Source organism: Microcaecilia unicolor, chromosome 1 (genome assembly GCF_901765095.1).
Source record: "Microcaecilia unicolor chromosome 1, aMicUni1.1, whole genome shotgun sequence".
Lineage (NCBI taxonomy): Eukaryota > Metazoa > Chordata > Amphibia > Gymnophiona > Siphonopidae > Microcaecilia > Microcaecilia unicolor.
Window position 1 is genome coordinate 169,925,855 of NC_044031.1, and position 18,781 is coordinate 169,944,635.

Here is an 18,781-nt window from a genome sequence, read left to right on the forward strand (position 1 = left end):
TTTTTCCTGTTACAGAAAGCTGTAACCTATCATTACAGTACAGCCTGCTATTTTTCCATGTACTGCCCCATCCTCCTATGTATTCTAAAACCACCTTCTTTACACTAAGTTTTAAGCCACTTACTGAACGCCTCTGTTTTACATAGTCTACTAAATTAATTTTTTTTACGTTCTCAACCCTCTTTTTCAGAACAGTGAAGGTATGCTCTGGAACTTCCCTCTTGATTTTTGTGCTGCCTGTTCCTGCTTTGGCTTCCAGATCACCACTAGTGACACCAGGACCATAAATTTATGACCAGCAGTTGACCCAGTAGCAAGGCAAAATGCCATGTACATGCAGCACCTCGTGCTTTCATGTCCGCTTCATATTGGACTGCTTCCTTCCTGCCCAGTTTGTGGCCTTGGGCCAGCCATAGGGTTTGAAGCTGTGGATTTGGACATTGTGGATTTGTACTTGGCACCTCTTCCCCCCCCCCCCCCCACAAATAGCTTGAGGTCACCACTTCCACCTTTGGATGGCGCCACCCCTCCAAGTTGTCAGAGAAAACTACTACACAACAAACTCTTGTGACCTTGTTAATTCCATTGCCTTAAACTAACTAGTGGACTCTATTATCTTTGCTTATGCCCGAGCAGGCCTAATCATAGAAGTTCAAAAAGTAAAAAGACCAGGGGACACTCAATGAAATTCCATGAAAATACTTTTAAAACAAATAGGAGGAAATATATTTTTTTCACTGAAAGTATAGTTAAACTCTGGAACTCGCTGCCGGAGAATGTGGTAACAGCGGTTAGCATATTTGGGTTTAAAAAAGGACCCAGTATGGCTATTATGTTCTTGAAGAGTAATGGAAGTTTTGATAGCTCACTTAAGACTGGCGTCTATGGAAATTTACAAGGCTGCAGCACAGACTTCAGGCCATATAGTCCCATTTCATTATTGTTTGGAGTGGGATTCCCAACGAGACAGTAGCGCTGGGGTTTACTAAACCGCTAGCATGTCTGGCTGTGCGCTAGTGCCAACACAGCCCATTCACTTTGAATGGGCTGTCGGCAATGCCTCTCGGAAGCCACTAGCACTGCTTAGTAAACAGATCCCTAGGTTTGGTTATTCTGTGTAATCTCTTTAATGTATGCAAAGCGATTTCATCCCCCACTAGGGCCCAGTTTTATGATTTCCAGGTTACCTTTTAAAAAAGAAAAAGACCTGTTGCTGACAAAAAAAAAACGTTTGTGGGGTCAGTCTTTTTTTCCCCCTATGTTCATCCTTTTATATTAAAGGCAGCTTATAGCTAGGGAGTCCCATTTGTGATGACATTCTTGTTTGCTTGTAAAGGGTCATGGATCTGATATACTGCTTTTCTGCGATACAGTCAAAGCAGTTTACATTTAGTATATGCAGGTACTTTGTGAACCCACTAGGGACAGATAAATCAAAGGTGGGGTTTTTTTTTGGGTACCTGGGGCAAAGGGCGATTAAGTGACTTGCTCAGAGTCAGAAGGAGCCGTTCATCAGACCTAATTTACTCGGAGAAAGCCAAGTTTATTTAGCCTGGTAGCAGATGTGCTAGCTTTGCTGTCCACGAAGAAGTCCTTATGTAACCAACCCCACCTCTCCATGGAGTTGTATTCTAATGTAAGCTGCATAAAGAATGAAAGTGGCCCTTGTGGTGATACAGTGTGGGATATATAGCACATGCAGTGAAATGTAAAGTTCTTCAGATTTGAAAAACTGGGGGGGGGGGGGGGGGCAGGCAGCATTTCTGAATAGGTTCTGGCTAATGTTACTAATTTATAAGGGACTTCTATATTACTGTCCACGAAGGACACTTGCTACAAGTTAGTAAATTAGTTTTAACTTTTCACCCAGGTATTCCTATTTTTTCATGTCTAATAGAAACGTAGGAACATAGAAAATGATGGCAGAAAGAGACCATAAGGCCTATCCAGTCCACCCATCAGATGGTTTTTCTACTTGCATAGATTTCAATCTTGCCACAAGTAGAAAGGCGTGTGCTAAAAGCTTATTAATTTTTATATATTTTAATAACATTTTTATTAATTTTTACAGGTTGGCTGGAGCACTGCTCGGGACTATTACACATTTCTGTGGTCACCTGTGCCTGAAAATTATGTGGAAGGATCGACAGTTAACTGTGTGTTATCTTTTCAGGGTAAGTGCATCATAGATTTTTCCATGTGTTTCATGCCTGCCATATAAGGTATTGTAATGTTATGCATTAGCTGAAGAAATCATTTTAAGCAAATCCTGATGTCTGTTTTCAGTAATAGAATGCATGGTATTGTTCTTGCATCTGAAGGTACGTGCTGGCATTTAAGATGTTTTTTGGGGTCAAAAACGGTTCCCTCAGTGGGTTTATTAATAGTACTGTTAGTTCAGGAATCATCATAAAGTTTGCAGGGGATTCCCATTTTAACACTTAAAAATTCATGTGACCTCCAGAAGATGGAAACAAAATAACAAGCCTACTCTTTCCTTTTTCATCTACTTCCTCCTCCTTCTCCCTCCCTTAACCAAACTGTAGTAGCTTTAGCAGCAGTCAGCACAGGGTTGTATACTAACAGACCACCAGTACTCTGTATGGCTTCTAGTCTAACAGGAAGCTGAAACACCAGAGGGATCCTGGTCTGTGAATATTTAATGAATCGCAGGCTCCATTCTAACTGCCACTATTGGTAATAGGTCACAGTGGAGGTCTAGAGAGGGGGAGCAACCCTGTTTGACCCCATCCAATGATGATGCGACCCCATTTGGGAACCACTGGGCCCGTTCTATAAATAAGTTATGCTTAGGATTTGGATACTACTGGCAGAACACATACCATCTCAGATCCTTACAAGTAAGAAGAGATACAGACACCACCAACTTTTTGGTCCAAATTGTAAGTTGTTCAATTTCTGTACCTAGAAACCAATATTTTGAATTCATGCGTGGAATCCTCTTCACGGCTTATATAATTTTATCAACACATTAAACAAACTAGAATTTCTGTTCACGGTGGCATCCTTGTATTTCTTTCTATATACTCAGTGTGATATTGTCAACCAGTGCTGTTAACCTCAGTGTGTATTCCTAACATAGTGGCATAGCTTTTAAGATTAAGCATGATGTTGAAGTATACCAATCCATTTAAAATATCTGGAGTTTATATCCTGATGTTCATTCCCAAATACTAAATATATTTCATCATATGTTATGTAGCATTCAAAATGGGTTCTAAGTATATTGTCATGAAATTCTTCACACTCCAATACTTTTATCATACAGTATGGTACAGCAGTCCACATGATTTTAATACTTTTTAAGGATAATACATTGTCTTATTAGTAGGGGGAAGAGGGATGGGACTTGATGTACTTATTTTTGGACTTGGAGCAATGGAGGGTTAAGTGACTTGCCCAAAGTCACAAGGAGCTGCAGTGGGACTCAAATCCAGTTCATCAGGATCAAAGCCCACTGCACTAACCACTGGGCTAATCTTCCGCTCAGTTTGTTTTTTTATTATTATTATCTTTAAACAAGTTTTATTGAACAAATGAATAGAAATACATAGCAATCAGTACATATTAGTTCAATTTTTCCAGCAAGTCCAAACCCACATCACTCTCCCACCCCCCTCCAACCTTCCCCGAAGCCAATCAGCACATTGAATCTGAAGGGCTTGGACTCTTATAGCCCTCCGGACTGCAGTCAACAAAATCTTAATCCCATTGTCTCTTCCCCACCCTCTATAATAACTGACCATTTAATAACGCACCGCTATAGAAAGTAACATTAATATGCGACACTAAAAGAAAAAAAAAAAAGGAAAAAGCACAGCAGGCAAGGGTGGAGAACTACTACTACTTAGCGCTACTGGTCCTGAAGAGACAGTCCCTGCTCGACAGAGTTTACAGTCTAATTAGGAGAGCTTACAATCTAATTAGGACAAGTAAGGGATAAGGGAATTACTAAGATGGGAATGATAAAACATGGGTACTGAACACATGAGTAAGGGTTAGGAGTTAAAAGCAGCATCAAAAAGATGGGCTTTTAGCCTAGATTTGAAGATGGCCAGAGATGAAGCTTGACATACTGGCTCAAGAAGTCTATTCCAGGCATATGGTGCAGTAATATAAAAGGAACGGAGTCTGGCGTTAGCAGTGGAGGGGAAGGGTGCAGTTAAGAGAGATTTACCAGGTGAATGGAGTTCTGGGGAGGAGTGTAAGGAGAGAGAAGAGTGGAGATGTACTGACGAGCTGCAGAGTGAATACACTTATAAGTCCAATAAAAGGAGTTTGAACTGTATGCGGAAACAAGATAGGGAGCCAATAAAGTGATTTGAGGAGAGGGCTAATATGAGTATAGCGACACTGACGGAATATAAGTCGTGCAGCAGAATTTTGAACAGGTTGAAGGGGAGACAGATGGCTTAGTGGGAGACCTGCAAGAAGCAAGTTACAATAGTCTAAGCGAGAGGTGATAAGATTGTGGATGAGGGTTCTGGTAGTGTGCTCAGAAAGGAAAGGACAAGTTTTGGTGACATTATAGAGGGTTTAGCAGTCTGTTAAATATGTGCAGAGAAGGAGAGAGAGGAGTTGAAGATGACTCCCAAGGTTTCGAGCTGATGAGACAGGGAGGATGAGAGTGTTAATCACAGAAATAGAGAATGGGGAAGAGGAGAAGTTGGTTTAGGGGGAAGGATAAGAAGGTCAGTCTTGGTCTTGTTTAATTTTAGATGGTGGTGAGACATACAGGCAGCAATGTCAGACAGGCAGGCTGATACTTTGGCCTGAATTTCTGCTGAAATTACTGGTGTGCAGAGGTAGATCTGGGAGTCATCAGCATAAAGGTGATACTGAAAACCGTGGAATAAGATCAGAGTACTAAGGGAAGAAGAATAGATGGAGAAAAGAAGAGGTCCGAGGACAGATCCCCGAGATACACAAACTGATAGTGGGATAGAAGTGGAGGAGGATCCACCAGAGTATACACTAAAAGTACGATAGGAGGGTTAAGAAGAAAACCAGGAAAAGAACAGAGCTCTGAAATCCAAGTGAGGACAGCGTATCAAGGAGTAGGCAATGATCAATAGTGTCAAAAGCAGTAGATAGATTGAGAGGGATGAGGATAGAATAGAGACTTTTGGATCTGGCCAGGAACAGATCATTGGAGACTTTAGCAAGCACTGTTTCGGTTGAATGAAGAGGGCAAAAGCCAGATTGAAGTAGAACAAGAATAACTTGAGATGAAAGAAAGTCAAGACAAATGGCGGTGAACAGCATGTTCAAGTATCTTGGATAGGAAAGGGAGGAGGGAGATGGGTTGATAGTTGGAAAGACAGGTAGAGTCCAATGAAGGTTTTTTGAGGAGTGATGTGAGTACTGCATGTTTCAAGGCATCAGGAACAATCACAGTGGAAAGTGAAAGCTTGAGGATATGAGAGATAAAAGGGATGACAGTAGGGGAGAGAGTGCTAAGTAGATGAGTAAGAATAGGATGAGAGGAACAGGTAGTTAGTTTTGAGGAGGAAAGAAAATGTGCAGTTTCCTCTTCAGTGATTTCAGAAAATGAAGAAAAGGAGGCAGGGTTGAAGGAGGGTTGAGAGAATGGACTAAGAGAAGAGAAGGAGAGGTGGAGGTGACTTGATTGAGAATTCACGTTTAATCTTGTGAACCTTTATCATGAAAGTACTCGGCCCCAGAGTCTGGGGAGAAAGTGAAGGGGGATTTGGAGGTGAAGGCACTTTGAGGAGAGAGTTCAGTGTGGCAAAGTGATGAGGGTTTGAGCCAAGAGAATTTGTCAAGTGGGTGTAGTAGTCCTGTTTGGCAAGTGAAAGAGCAGACTTGTAAGGAGGTCAGCAAGAATTTGAAATGTATGAAGTCAGCATGGGCGCACAGGATTTCAGATATTACACTCTTTCCCTGAAAAATAGGCCTGTTGCTGGGTAAAATAAGCTTGGAATAATATTCAAAATTTGCATTCCTGCAATGTCACGTTCACTAAGAGTTCAGGGATCTGTTTTATTAATTGGTAAATTTCAAGCGCTTCTGGCATTATTCCAAGATTTGTACTTCCAAGTGCACAGTGGTTCAAAATCTTTGGCAGGAGATATTTGGTATAGTCCAGCACATAATTCAGAGACAGATATTGTATTACACTCTTTATTTGCTCACAAAAATTCCTTAATCACCGCAGTGAGTCATCAAATTGTTTTTATCCAGGGATGCCATAATGTTATAATTGACAATATGGAAAAGCATCACTGGGGTTTCTCTGTACCTGTCTCTGTTTCTGCTAACATAAGCAATGCCCCACTGGGGTATAACAAACAGAGCAGCAACAGTGAGACAGTTGTTATTTTTAAATCTTTACTATTTCCAAAACAACCTTGTGACAAGTGGAAATACTGAATTCAAAATACTTTTGGTTAAATCATCAGCCCAACATGTTTTTGCTACTGCCTTCTTCAGGGACAAATTTAAAATATAAATTAGATCAACACATCACCTATAAACGAAAAGAACAGTAGATAAGAACTTTGAGGAACATACATCATCACATAAGATCCTCTGGCATATAGAAAAATACAAAATAGTGTATATTTACCTAGGTCACCGCCTATAACAACTCATAAGTTTGTCAGAGATGTTCAGCTCACAAAATGAATAGTAACTACAAAAAAAGGATATAATATTTAAAATTCAGGTTACACATTACTGCTACCAATTTAATTACATACCCCAGCTGCAACCAAACAGGAAAAAGTAGAGAAAAAAAACTCTCCTAAAAGGAGCGCCTTAAAAACAGTATGGGTAACAAACTTACAAAGAAAAGCATATCTAACTTAGCATAATATTGCCAAACCTGTTCAAAAAATCTTATATAAACTTGCAAAAATCAATTAAAAAAAAGAATGCCCTAAGGCACAAACAAATAATTCAGTTGCCATTTTTGTATCTATATATAAAAAGAGACAACCCGACCTAAACTGCTAGAAAAACAGACTGAGAAAACATTAAAACCATGGTTCCTCTTAAAAGGTCAACAGAGATACAACATTCAAAATCGGCCACAGGAGCTTTGAAAAACACTCGGCCTCGATTGCTAGCGTTTAAATCATGGTGCTAAAAAAAAATCACAATGTGGTCACCAAAGGTCAAAAATTAAAAGATTGCTAAAAACATTAAAAATAGGTTCAAAACAACTTATTTTTAAAAAGAGAGCCCGCTTTAAGAAAAAATAAATAAAGAGCTGCTTTGAGCCTATTTTGAATGTATTTTTTTTTTTAAATAGGGCCCCTGCAGCTCCTTGTGGCTGGGCAAGTCACTTAATCTTCCATTGCTCAGGTACAAATAAGTACTTGTATATTCTATGTAATCCGCTTTGAATATAGTTGCAAAAACCACAGAAAGGCAGTCCTATTTTTAATGTTTTTAGCAGTCTTTTAATTTTGAACCTATTTTTAATTTTGTATTTCTTCACCTCTTAAGGTAAGGAACCATGGTTTTAATGTTTCTTCCCTTTTTTTTTTTGTGGTTTAGGTTGGTTGTCTCTGTTTTTATGTATATACAAAGATGGCATTGAATTGTCTGTGCCTTTTTTTAATTGATTTTTGTAAGTTTGTATAAGATTTTTTGAATGGGTTTGGCAATATTATACAAAGATGCGCTTTTTTTCATAAGTTTGATACCCAATGACGGTTTAAAGGAGCTCCGGTGAGGAGAGTTTTTTTTTCCTGTTTGGTTGCAACTGGGGTATGTAAGTGCATCGGTAGCAGTAATGTGTAACCTTTTTAAAAATATCATTTTTTTTTTTCAGTTACTGTTTACTTTGTGAGCTGAGCATCTTTGACAACCTTATGAGGTATAGGCCAGTGTTTACCAAGTCCAGTCTTGGAGTACCCCTTGCCAGTCAGGTTTTCAGGATATCCACAATAAATATGCATGAATCAGATTTCATACACTGCCTCAGTTATATGCAAATCTCTTTTATGCATATTTATTGTGAATATCCTGAAAACCTGACTGGCAAGGGGTACTCCAGGACCGGACAAGGGAAACATTGTTATAGATGTTGGCCTAGGTAAATATACAATATTTTGTATTTTTTTATAGGCTAGTTGGGGGATCTTTTTATGTGATGCTGGGTATTCCTCAAAGTTCTTATCCTCTGTTCTTTTTGTTTATTAGGTGGTATGTTGATCCAGTTTATTTTTTAATTTGCTCCTGAAGCAGGCAGTAAGCTGAAACATGTTGGGCTAACGAATTAACCAAAAGTATTTTGGATCTAATATTTCCACTTGTCATAGGTTATTTTGGGAACATTAAAGATTTTTATAAAAAATAACTGTCTCACTGTTGCTGCTCTGTGACTTATTTGCAGCATATTTGAATCTTTGTTTTTGTTTGTTTGTTTTGATTTGTTTGCCATCAAGATGTAAGACATGTTCCACCAGAGATAAACCTCTATTATGTCAGCAGGTAAATGTTGCCAAATCTAATCCTGTTAGGAACATTGTATTACCCCTTAATGGAAGTAAATCTGATACCTGTTGATCACTGCCCCAACAGCGTGCCATATCCCTTAGGGAACACACTAAGGGGTCCTTTTACAAAGGCACGCTAGCATTTTTAGCGCACGCTAAAAATAAGCGTTTGCTAAACACTAGAGACATCCATATACTCCGGGCATATTTAGTGTTTAGCGCATGCTAAAAATGCAACCACGCCTTTTTAAAAGACCCCCTTAGAGACTAGTTTTCAAAAAGTGTGGCAACTTTTACTGGCAAATGCAATAAAATAAAATTTATGTGCCAAGGCACTATATATTCTTTTTGTACTCCATTGATTTTTGGACAGGCAACATTCATAAAGCAATCACCCAAGTGGGAAGGGAAAGGATATTGATATACTGCCTTTCTGAGGTTTTTACAACTACATTCAAAGCGGCTTACATACAGTGGGGGAAATAAGTATTTGATCCCTTGCTGATTTTGTAAGTTTGCCCACTGACAAAGACATGAGCAGCCCATAATTGAAGGGTAGGTTATTGGTAACAGTGAGAGATAGCACATCACAAATTAAATCCGGAAAATCACATTGTGGAAAGTATATGAATTTATTTGCATTCTGCAGAGGGAAATAATATTTGATCCCCCCACCAAACCAGTAAGAGATCTGGCCCCTACAGACCAGGTAGATGCTCCAAATCAACTCGTTACCTGCATGACAGACAGCTGTCGGCAATGGTCACCTGTATGAAAGACACCTGTACACCAGACTCAGTGAATCAGTCAGACTCTAACCTCTACAAATGGCCAAGAGCAAGGAGCTGTCTAAGGATGTCAGGCCCAAGATCATACCCTGCACAAGGGCTGGAATGGGCTACCAAAACCATCAAGTAAGACGCTGGGCCGAGAAGGAGACAACTGTTGGTGCCCTAGTAAGAAAATGGAAGAAAAGTACCAAAAGACTGTTCAACTGACACAAGATTTTCCCCCCCTGCGGCTCCACGCAAAATCTCACCTCGTGGGGTATCCTGATCATTGAGGAGGTTAGAAATTCAGACTACAACTCCAATGGGGAAACTTGTCAATGATCTCAAGGCAGCTGGGACCACTGTCACCACGAAAACCATTGGTAACACATTACGACATAACGGATTGCAATCCTGCAGTGCCCGCAAGGTCCCCCTGCTCCGGAAGGCACATGTGACGGCCCGTCTGAAGTTTGCCAGTGAACACCTGGATGATGCCGAGAGTGATTGGGAGAAGGTGCTGTGGTCAGATGAGACAAAATTGAGCTCTTTGGCATGAACTCAACTCGCCGTGTTTGGAGGAAGAGAAATGCTGCCTATGACCCAAAGAACACCGTCCCCACTGTCAAGCATGGAGGTGGAAATGTTATGTTTTGGGGGTGTTTCTCTGCTAAGGGCACAGGACTACTTCACCGCATCAATGGGAGAATGGATGGGGCCATGTACCGTACAATTCTGAGTGACAACCTCCTTCCCTCCGCCAGGGCCTTAAAAATGGGTCGTGGCTGGGTCTTCCAGCACGACAATGACCCAAAACATACAGCCAAGGCAACAAAGGAGTGGCTCAGGAAGAAGCACATTAGGGTCATGGAGTGGCCTAGCCAGTCACCAGACCTTAATCCCATTGAAAACTTATGGAGGGAGCTGAAGCTGCGAGTTGCCAAGCGACAGCCCAGAACTCTTAATGATTTAGAGATGATCTGCAAAGAGGAGTGGACCAAAATTCCTCCTGACATGTGTGCAAACCTCATCATCAACTACAGAAGACGTCTGACCGCTGTGCTTGCCAACAAGGGTTTTGCCACCAAGTATTAGGTCTTGTTTGCCAGAGGGATTAAATACTTATTTCCCTCTGCAGAATGCAAATAAATTCATATACTTTCCACAATGTGATTTTCCGGATTTAATTTGTGATGTGCTATCTCTCACTGTTACCAATAACCTACCCTTCAATTATGGGCTGCTCATGTCTTTGTCAGTGGGCAAACTTACAAAATCAGCAAGGGATCAAATACTTATTTCCCCCACTGTATATTCAGGTACTTATTTTGTACCAGGGGCAATGGAGGGTTAAGTGACTTGCCCGGAGTCACAAGGAGCTGCAGTGGGAATCAAACTCAGTTCCCCAGGATCAAAGTCCACTGCACTAACCACTAGGCTATTCTTCTACTCCAAGTGACGAAGTAGGCAAGCAAAATTATTAGGGCTGTGTGTTGATTGAAAAGTTGTAAATTGTGATTAATTGCAAGATTAAAAGTGAGGCATAGCCAGCAGTCCATTGGGGGGGGGGGGGGGGGGGGCATGAATTCCCTCTCTATCTCTCTCCCCCCCCCACATTAGGTATCATACCTTTTGCTGGTGCGGATTCCGAAGCCCCGCCAGTTGAAATCCAGTGCCAAAGCTGCCCCCTTCCTGCTTGTACTGCCTCAGGAGTGAGGAAGTCAGCAGGATGCTCCCAGCTGCCGATGCCGGCACTTTCCGAGTATGCTGAGTTCATGCATGAACTAAACATGGAAATACTTTTAAAACAAATAGTAGGAAATATTTTTGTTTCACTCAAAGAATAGTTAAGCTCTGGAACTCGCTGTTGAAGGATGTGGTTATAGAGGTTAGGGTACTTGGGTTTAAAAAATGTTGGGCAAGTTCCTGGAGGAACAGTCCATAGTCGTCTATTGAGATAGACATGGGGAAGCTTCTGTTTGCCCTAGGATTGGTAGTATGGAATGTTGCTGTTTGGGTTTCTGCCAGGTACTTGTGACCTGGATTGGCCACTGTTGGAATCAGGATACTGGGCTAGATGGACCATTGGTCTGACCCAGTATGGCTATTCTTATGTTCTTATTCTAGATTCTTCCTTATGTTATCCATATTATCCAGAGTGTGTACCCTATTGCAGATTTGGTATTGGCAAACCTTAGCAGACAGGCCTTACGTTTAAAAGAAGTGTTGAAGAGAACCAGACAAAGAACCGATCCTGTAGCACACCAACAGCGATGGCCTTTTCCTTGGAGTGAACTCCATGTACCATTACCTTTTGTCATCACCAGTTTCTAACTCAGTCACTTTAGGGCCAATATCGAGGGCACTTAGTTTATTTTTTTTAATCAGTTGCCTATGTGGAACTGTGTCAAAGGCTTTACTGAAATCTGAGTATATCATACGTTGTACCTCTATCCAGCTATTTGGGCACCTAGCGAAAAATTAAATATTTTTCAGGACTGTTTGTGAGTTTTTTTAGAACACAGAACCCTCTTTTCTGGTCTGTCCTTAATTATCACTGAAATATAGATACAAGTTTTGAAATGCTTTCTTATAAAATTGTGAGAATTGTTCACTGTGTTGTTTGGCTATGATACCTTTTATTAGACTGGCAAAAGCATTATACAAAAATATTGTGTTCATGAGCTTTGAAGATTATCACTTTTTCAGATCTGTATGCTCTAGAACATACATGCATAATCTTTAGATCATTCTTACATGGATTCAGTAAAATGCTGCAAAAACTCCAGCTTACTCCAGGATTAATAATAGCTTCTAGAATTATGTACCTAATGATATGGCCTTATGAGAGTCCTGTGCATTCTAATTCAAACATTCTTTTTTTGAAAGAGCTGGGTATAATGTGCAAACTGAACTGATGCAATACCATTGACTTATTTCATCATTCTGTATACTTAAGTAGCCACTATTTGCCTGGGCTCAGTCTGAAGTATTTGACACTTAGGTGATTAACTGACTTGGCTTTTGTTTTGACTTGGCTTTTGGTTTTAGGATATTATCTCCCAAATGACGATGGGGAATTTTACCAGTTCTGCTATGTTACACACAAAGGGGAGATCCGCGGGGCAAGTACCCCTTTCCAGTTTCGAACCTCATCACCAGTGGAAGAGCTGCTGACTATGGAAGATGAAGGTCATTCAGACATGTTAGTGGTGACCACAAAAGCTGGCCTTCTTGAGGTGAGGTTCTAAAGCTTTCAATCCTTTCAATTTTTTTAACTTTTGCAGGCATTCTTGAGATGAGGCTACCTATAAACAAAGGAATAGAAATAAAATAAATGTGATTTCAGTTATTCTTTTATAATTACGTATGTGCATGTGTATTTGTTTACTTTTGACATCTTTTGGTACCTTTTTTCCCCGGCATATAATCTAAATGGTAACTGAAGCAGAAATATACAAGGAAGACTCAAAGCAAGGTGAATTTTGACTGATGCTACATTTCGCCTTGTTTGACTCCCTCTTGTACTAAACAATTCTACCAAGGTTACAGTTTTGCATTCAGGTCTCCTTCAGTCCATTATTGAAAATGTTAGGACAGGGCTACTCAAGTGGCGAGCTGTGGACAATGGTGTGGACCCCTGAGCCCTTCTAAAATGCACTTGCAACTTGTGTAGACGGCCACAAAGCGGAGAAAACTGCTTGCGTAGAAGAGACTTTGGTTGAATAGCCTTACGAAATCCAAGATATTATGGCCTTCATAATCCAGTGTTTTTCTGCTGCAGAGAGCAGACAGGATTTCCATCTTATGATGATAATGAAGTAGTCTGCAAATAACTATCCTGGGATGTTCTGTAGATGATCTTTTGGGACCCAAGTGATGTGCCCGTTCTGTGTCAAAGGGCCAGCCATACATTGATGTTGCAAAAATCTGGGAAACTAGGCTTCCAGAAAACTGTGCAGTTCTGCATCATGTGCTGATTCTGGCAATCCAACCGGTCTCAAATTGTTCTGACGAGAGCGGTTTTCCAAGTCATCAACCTTCCAAAGAAGCAACCTTATCTTGAAAGCTCTTGAGTCGGTTTCTACCTCTCCTACTCTCTGTTGTACCTCCTGAAGATCTTTAGTGAAGGTAGGAAATCAGTGTTCCATGCCATCTAGTTTATCAAGAATTTGTTACAACTGTGTTCCCATGGCCTATTCCACGGCCTGGCGGACATCTGCAACTATTTTCGATGCCCAGGCGGAGAGTGGGAGGGGTATTTTTCTTCGCCATCTTTAATCCTCCTCCAAGATTCTTCTCCACATCTTTACTGGAACTACGGGCAGCCATACGGAAACACTGCTCCCCCTATGCTGCTCCAGCACGCCAGTGCCACTCTACAGTCAGAACCTCAGACGGACAGACTACAACTGTAGGTCACTATTACACTCAACAATCAAAACAGTGTACAGTCATCACCAGGGAGCATAAGGCATGGAGAGAGGAAAGAAAAAAAAAAAACCCTCTGTCCCGCCCAAGTGCAAAACGGAGATCTTCTTAAAAAAGGCAGTCTGGTTGAAAATCCGCCACAGTGTCCCAAGCAGGAGACCCAAAAAGCCACACACTGCACCATAGTGCCCCAGGAAGTGCACTCTGTCCAATTAGAGGAGCAGCTCAAGGCACGAAGCTGTCCTAGCAGAGTGGACTGCAGCAGGCCAGGAGCAAGTGCTTCTTAGGGTGCTGCTGCTTCCTCCATGGACTATGAGTTATGCACTTTACTGATGAAAAATAAACTGGAGAAGAAGGCAAGAGGGAAGTTGTTTCTTAGTACTTTTGGCCTGCTTACGCATGAATTCTAGCAAGTCACATCCTACCTACCTTGAATTTTCAGTCACCAGTGTTGAGCCATGACCGAAAAGTTTACATCCTGCTTGCATACACACAAAGTAGCACTTAAGTAATATGTACTAAAAAATATTTTTTAATTACTTTTAGGGGTGGATTGGAAAACTGATTTTTAAGATAAAGTCGGAGTACTGGTTTAAGCAGAATAATATATGCACAGAATCTGCTTTTAGATGTTCCCAAATCTTAGACTAAAATTGTGCAAAAACAAAGAAGCCTATACTGCTTAGTGTTTATGAAACAATGTATAGGCAGATGCACATTTAGTCATGCTCAGTTTTCTGTCCTGAATACCAGCACCTAGAATTTTTTTTTGTTTTGCACCATTTGTTCCTTTTTACTGTGTTAAAACTGAAACTGAAACTTGGGGAGAAACCCGGCAAGGCTGCCATAAAATAAAACATAGATCAGTCATCCTCTGTTTTGACGGCATATTAAAATTAAATAGAAAGGTAGCTTAAGTCTGCAAAAATGGGTGAATTTGCTCAGCTCATCAATCAGTACTATTTTCTTCTTAGCTTTTTATAAAGTTTGAAAGCAGAATGTGTTGACACCAGAAGTGCATTTCTTCTGTTCTGCCCCTTCTTTTCTTTTAAAAGGTTCATCACTGAATTCTAGTTTGTATTTTGTTGTTATAGTTAAAAATTGAGAAGACCCTGAAAGAAAAAGAAGAGCTCTTAAAGATCACAACTTCATTGGAGAAAGAAACTACACAACTTAGACAACAAATCGGGAGACTGGAAAAGGAACTGAGTCATGAGAGAGAGAAATATGAACAACTCCAAACAGAGCAAAAGGTTGGTGATTAAATTCAATTTGAATGCAAGTAAGTTTTTAGATGACAAAAAGAAACCAGAAGATCAGTTGTATTAACTTTTGTTCTCTCTGGTACAGCACCTGTAAAGGATTAAAGGATTTTTCCAAGTTTGATGATGAATTTGGGTCAGTCCTTCCCAGATGTTTTGCTGATAACTGCAGTATTTTAAGTTGGGAAAGACAGTTAATATTTAAGTTAATTTCCATCATTTATTTATTTATTTATAAATGGGAAATTGATGGCAGACAAAAGTTTCCAGGTACTATTAAATTTGCCCATTTTCCCTTACCTTCTGTAACTCTGCAGACCCTTTTTGGTTTTTATTTATTTAAAAATGCCTTCCCGCCCGATGAGTGAACATGCCACTTCAGTTTTGTTTTTTCTGTGTGAGAAGCAGCTGTCTTTTTTTTTTTTTTTTTTTTTGCTCACTTCTTACACGCCTGGTAGAGTGAATTTTTGAGTACCTTTCAGCGGTTTTTCGTTCCCGCTTGCCTTCTTTTTCCTTTTTCTTCTTATTCCTTTTTCTTCTTCTTGTTTTTTTTTTTTGTATTTGCATGAAGTCTTTATTAAACAATTATACAAAACAGAGTTGCATTAGTTACAAAAAAAGTGGTGTACTAGTGCATATATGGAACATTAACACAGAAACAACCAGCACTTACTGTTTTTTTTTTTTTAAACAACCAAATATATATATCCCTTTATTTTCTAGTTGTTTGCCCCGTGTCTACGTTTCCTTTTGTTTTCGACGCGGGCTGTTTTTAGGTCTGCCCGGTTGGGTCTCTCTCTTTTTCCGTTCCTTTCCCCTTTTTAGGCACCATCGCGACATTTAATTTAACCAAAGTCATTTTTCCTTCCATGTCCACAGTGGTTTCAAGCATTGTAACTGGTGCAACAGGACCATATCGGGAAAAGACACCCATTCTTGGTGTATTCAGTGCCTTGGGCCTGACCATAGCCCTGCCAACTGTGTCCTTTGTCTTCATATGAAGAAGAGGACCCAGGATTCCCAAGAGGCTCCACATGAAAAGATTTTTGGAGCCCGATCCAGTTCTTTGCATCGGAGGCGTCAGCGTTGACATTGTGTTGCACTGGCATCGGGAATCACGGTAGGGATGGCTGCTTCGAGACCCTGAGACACTGGGAGCAGTGAGGCATCGAGGGGGTCTCCACCTGTTTCGAGGCCTACTGTAGCAGGCTCCCCAGGACCGTCCATTGTTGGACATGACCACGAGGCAACGGGAGGATTCAACGTTGGCATCGAGGAGCATGGGTGATGTGCATAGGGCGAAGGCCAAGAAGCACTGTTACTGATCTCTACAGACACTTTGGTGCCAGGAGCTCCGGTGCACCGAGGGATCTCTGCCCAAGGTATAGCATTTCGCAGACTCTCGTGACTGCGTGTTTCTGACCTGGAACATTCTGTTCAGCAGAGGTTAATGGATGCCCCTTGCCGGAAGGATAACCTTTTTGGAGAGAAGGTCGAGGAGGTTGCTATGTCTTCTCTCTCCCACCAGGCATCTTCTGCAACTACCTGCTCATCCAGGAGGTATTTTGGCAAGTTGAGGAGTGCTTCATATTACTACTCTAGGCGTAGGTACACTCCGGCCCGCCAGCTTGCTCAGACTGAACCCCAGCGCGCTTGTTCTCATCAACAGCGTGTGCCTAAGGCCCCTGCCTCTCCCTAGCAAAAGCAAGGGGCAAGCTTTTGACTGGCTCCAGCAGAGCATAGCCACAGTCCCAAGTGTCCGTCCCAGATGACTTGCCGTTTGGGGGGAGGTTAAAGTATTTTCATCAAAGGTGGCCTCTCATAACCTCTGACTGGTGGATTCTTCAAATAGTCTGGCTCGGATACAACCTCCAAATTGTCCACTGAGAGCTCATTCTTTCAGCTCTCAGCACACGCAGATACTTGCAGAGGAACTCTCCACCCTTCTCAAGGCCCATGCGATTTTCTCCGATTTGTTTTAAATTTAGTAGCTTCATGGCATGCCCCCCAGTCCTAGTATTATTGTTAGTATTAGATATTTTGATTACGTATATAATATTGTAATCCAATGGGAATTGTGGACTATGCGGAATATAAATGTTTTAAATAGTATTTTTGGACTGGGATAGTCTGTTTCCCAATAGGAAGTGTTTGTTGTCGCGCTTATCCCCTATAGCCTTTAATCCACTATTTTATCCTGGGACAGAGAAGGAGGTATTCAAGAGGTGGCACGAGGAAGGTTTAAGAATGTGGGGTCAAATGTTTGAAGGAGATGCTCTATTACCTTTCAGTGCTGTGGTGGGGACCTTACCAAAGTTGAAGGGTGATGATTTTGCTTATCGCCAATTGTCACACTTTCTTAACACACGAGCAGTTCGAGAGGTGATAACCAGGGAAAAAAACACTTAGGAGGAAATTTTTCCTCCAACTAGTGGTTTAATATCGCGCTTATCATCAACTTACGGAAGCCTAGTTACACTCTTCATAGGAGGAGCTGACAGAGGGAGCTGGGTATAACCATGGTGGAGGCGGAGTGGGAGAGGTTGGAGCGAGCTACGGCGAGGGTGTCTTCATATGTACCTTTTAGGGAGAATGCGGTGAAGGTGATGTTCCATTGGTACTTGACGCCTGAGCGCCTTCAGCGCATATACCCTGCCTCGTCGGGAGTGTGCTGGAGGGGCTGTGGGGTTAAGGGCACAATAGGACATGTCTGGTGGACCTGTAGGAAAATACGGGCCTACTGGAAATCGGTACATAGTAGGTTGCAGAAGTGGATGGGATGTGTGGTCCCATGGAGCCCAACTCTTTTTCTTTTTTCTGCAAAGGTTGTGGGCCTTTCGCAGGCTCAACAGACATTTATGAGACATGCTATAAGTGCAGCTAGCGTGGTGGTAGCAGCTTTTTGGAAGAAGCCCTTGCCTCCTATAGCGAGATGGCTTAGTAAACTGAGGCATGTTTGTGAAATGGAAAGGCTTCTAGCGGAAAGGCGTAATCAACAGCAAAGGTGGCACTCAATATGGGTCCCTTTTACCAGTTTTGCAACAAATTACTGAGGCATAGGGGAGACCAGGTGTTAATGGGGGCGGTGGGGACCTAACCGGGGGTGGGTGGGGTGGGGGGTTGGTTCACTATAAAACTGTATTATAAAGTTTGGAGTGATTTGAGCCTTACAGTGGAGGGTTAAAACAGATTGTTATTGTTATTATGTACCAACCAGTTAAGGTGAACGTTGAGTGATGCACACTGGTTTGGTGCCTTACTTCTTTTTATTGTATGTTTAACCTGTTAATAAAGACTTCATGCAAATAAAAAAAAATAGTATTTTTGGAAAGAGTAATCAAGCAATTGACGTCTGCCCACTCCACTCAGAATTTTATAGACCTCTATCATATCTCCCCTCAGCCGTCTCTTCACCAGACTGAAGAGCCCTAACCACATATCCAGAAGCTAATGTCCCACAGTCAGTGAAGAAATTTGAAGCTTAAAAAACACTTAATGTTTAGGCAAGACAAGGATCTTAAACATACCTCCAACCAACTATGAAGTACGATACTTCAGAAAAGAAAGGTGAAGGTTTTGGAATGGTTTTCACAATTCCCAGACTTGTTGTTGAAAGTCAGTGGGAGATCTCAAACATGCAGTGTTTGCAACGAAATCTAAGAATAACCTTGAACTAAAAGAGTTCTTCAAGGAAGGTGGTGAAAAATTCGCAAAACATTTGGAAAGCTGTTTTTGCCAAACAAGATTTCACGAAGAACTGATTGAAAGGATGTCTAAACATTTGCACCTGCCATGTTCACTGCTTTCTTATTTTGAATGCTTTTGTACA

The 18,781-nt window shown here is 41.2% G+C and overlaps 1 protein-coding gene across 1 annotated transcript in view; it reads left to right on the top strand.

Moving 5' to 3' along the window:
* TAX1BP1 (Tax1 binding protein 1) overlaps positions 1 to 18,781 on the top strand; it is a 215,165-nt gene that overhangs the window by 52,557 nt on the left and 143,827 nt on the right. The window contains 3 exon segments of the mRNA XM_030202462.1: positions 2,072 to 2,174; positions 12,311 to 12,498; positions 14,785 to 14,943. Of these exon segments, the coding sequence (XP_030058322.1) occupies positions 2,072 to 2,174; positions 12,311 to 12,498; positions 14,785 to 14,943 (450 nt within the window).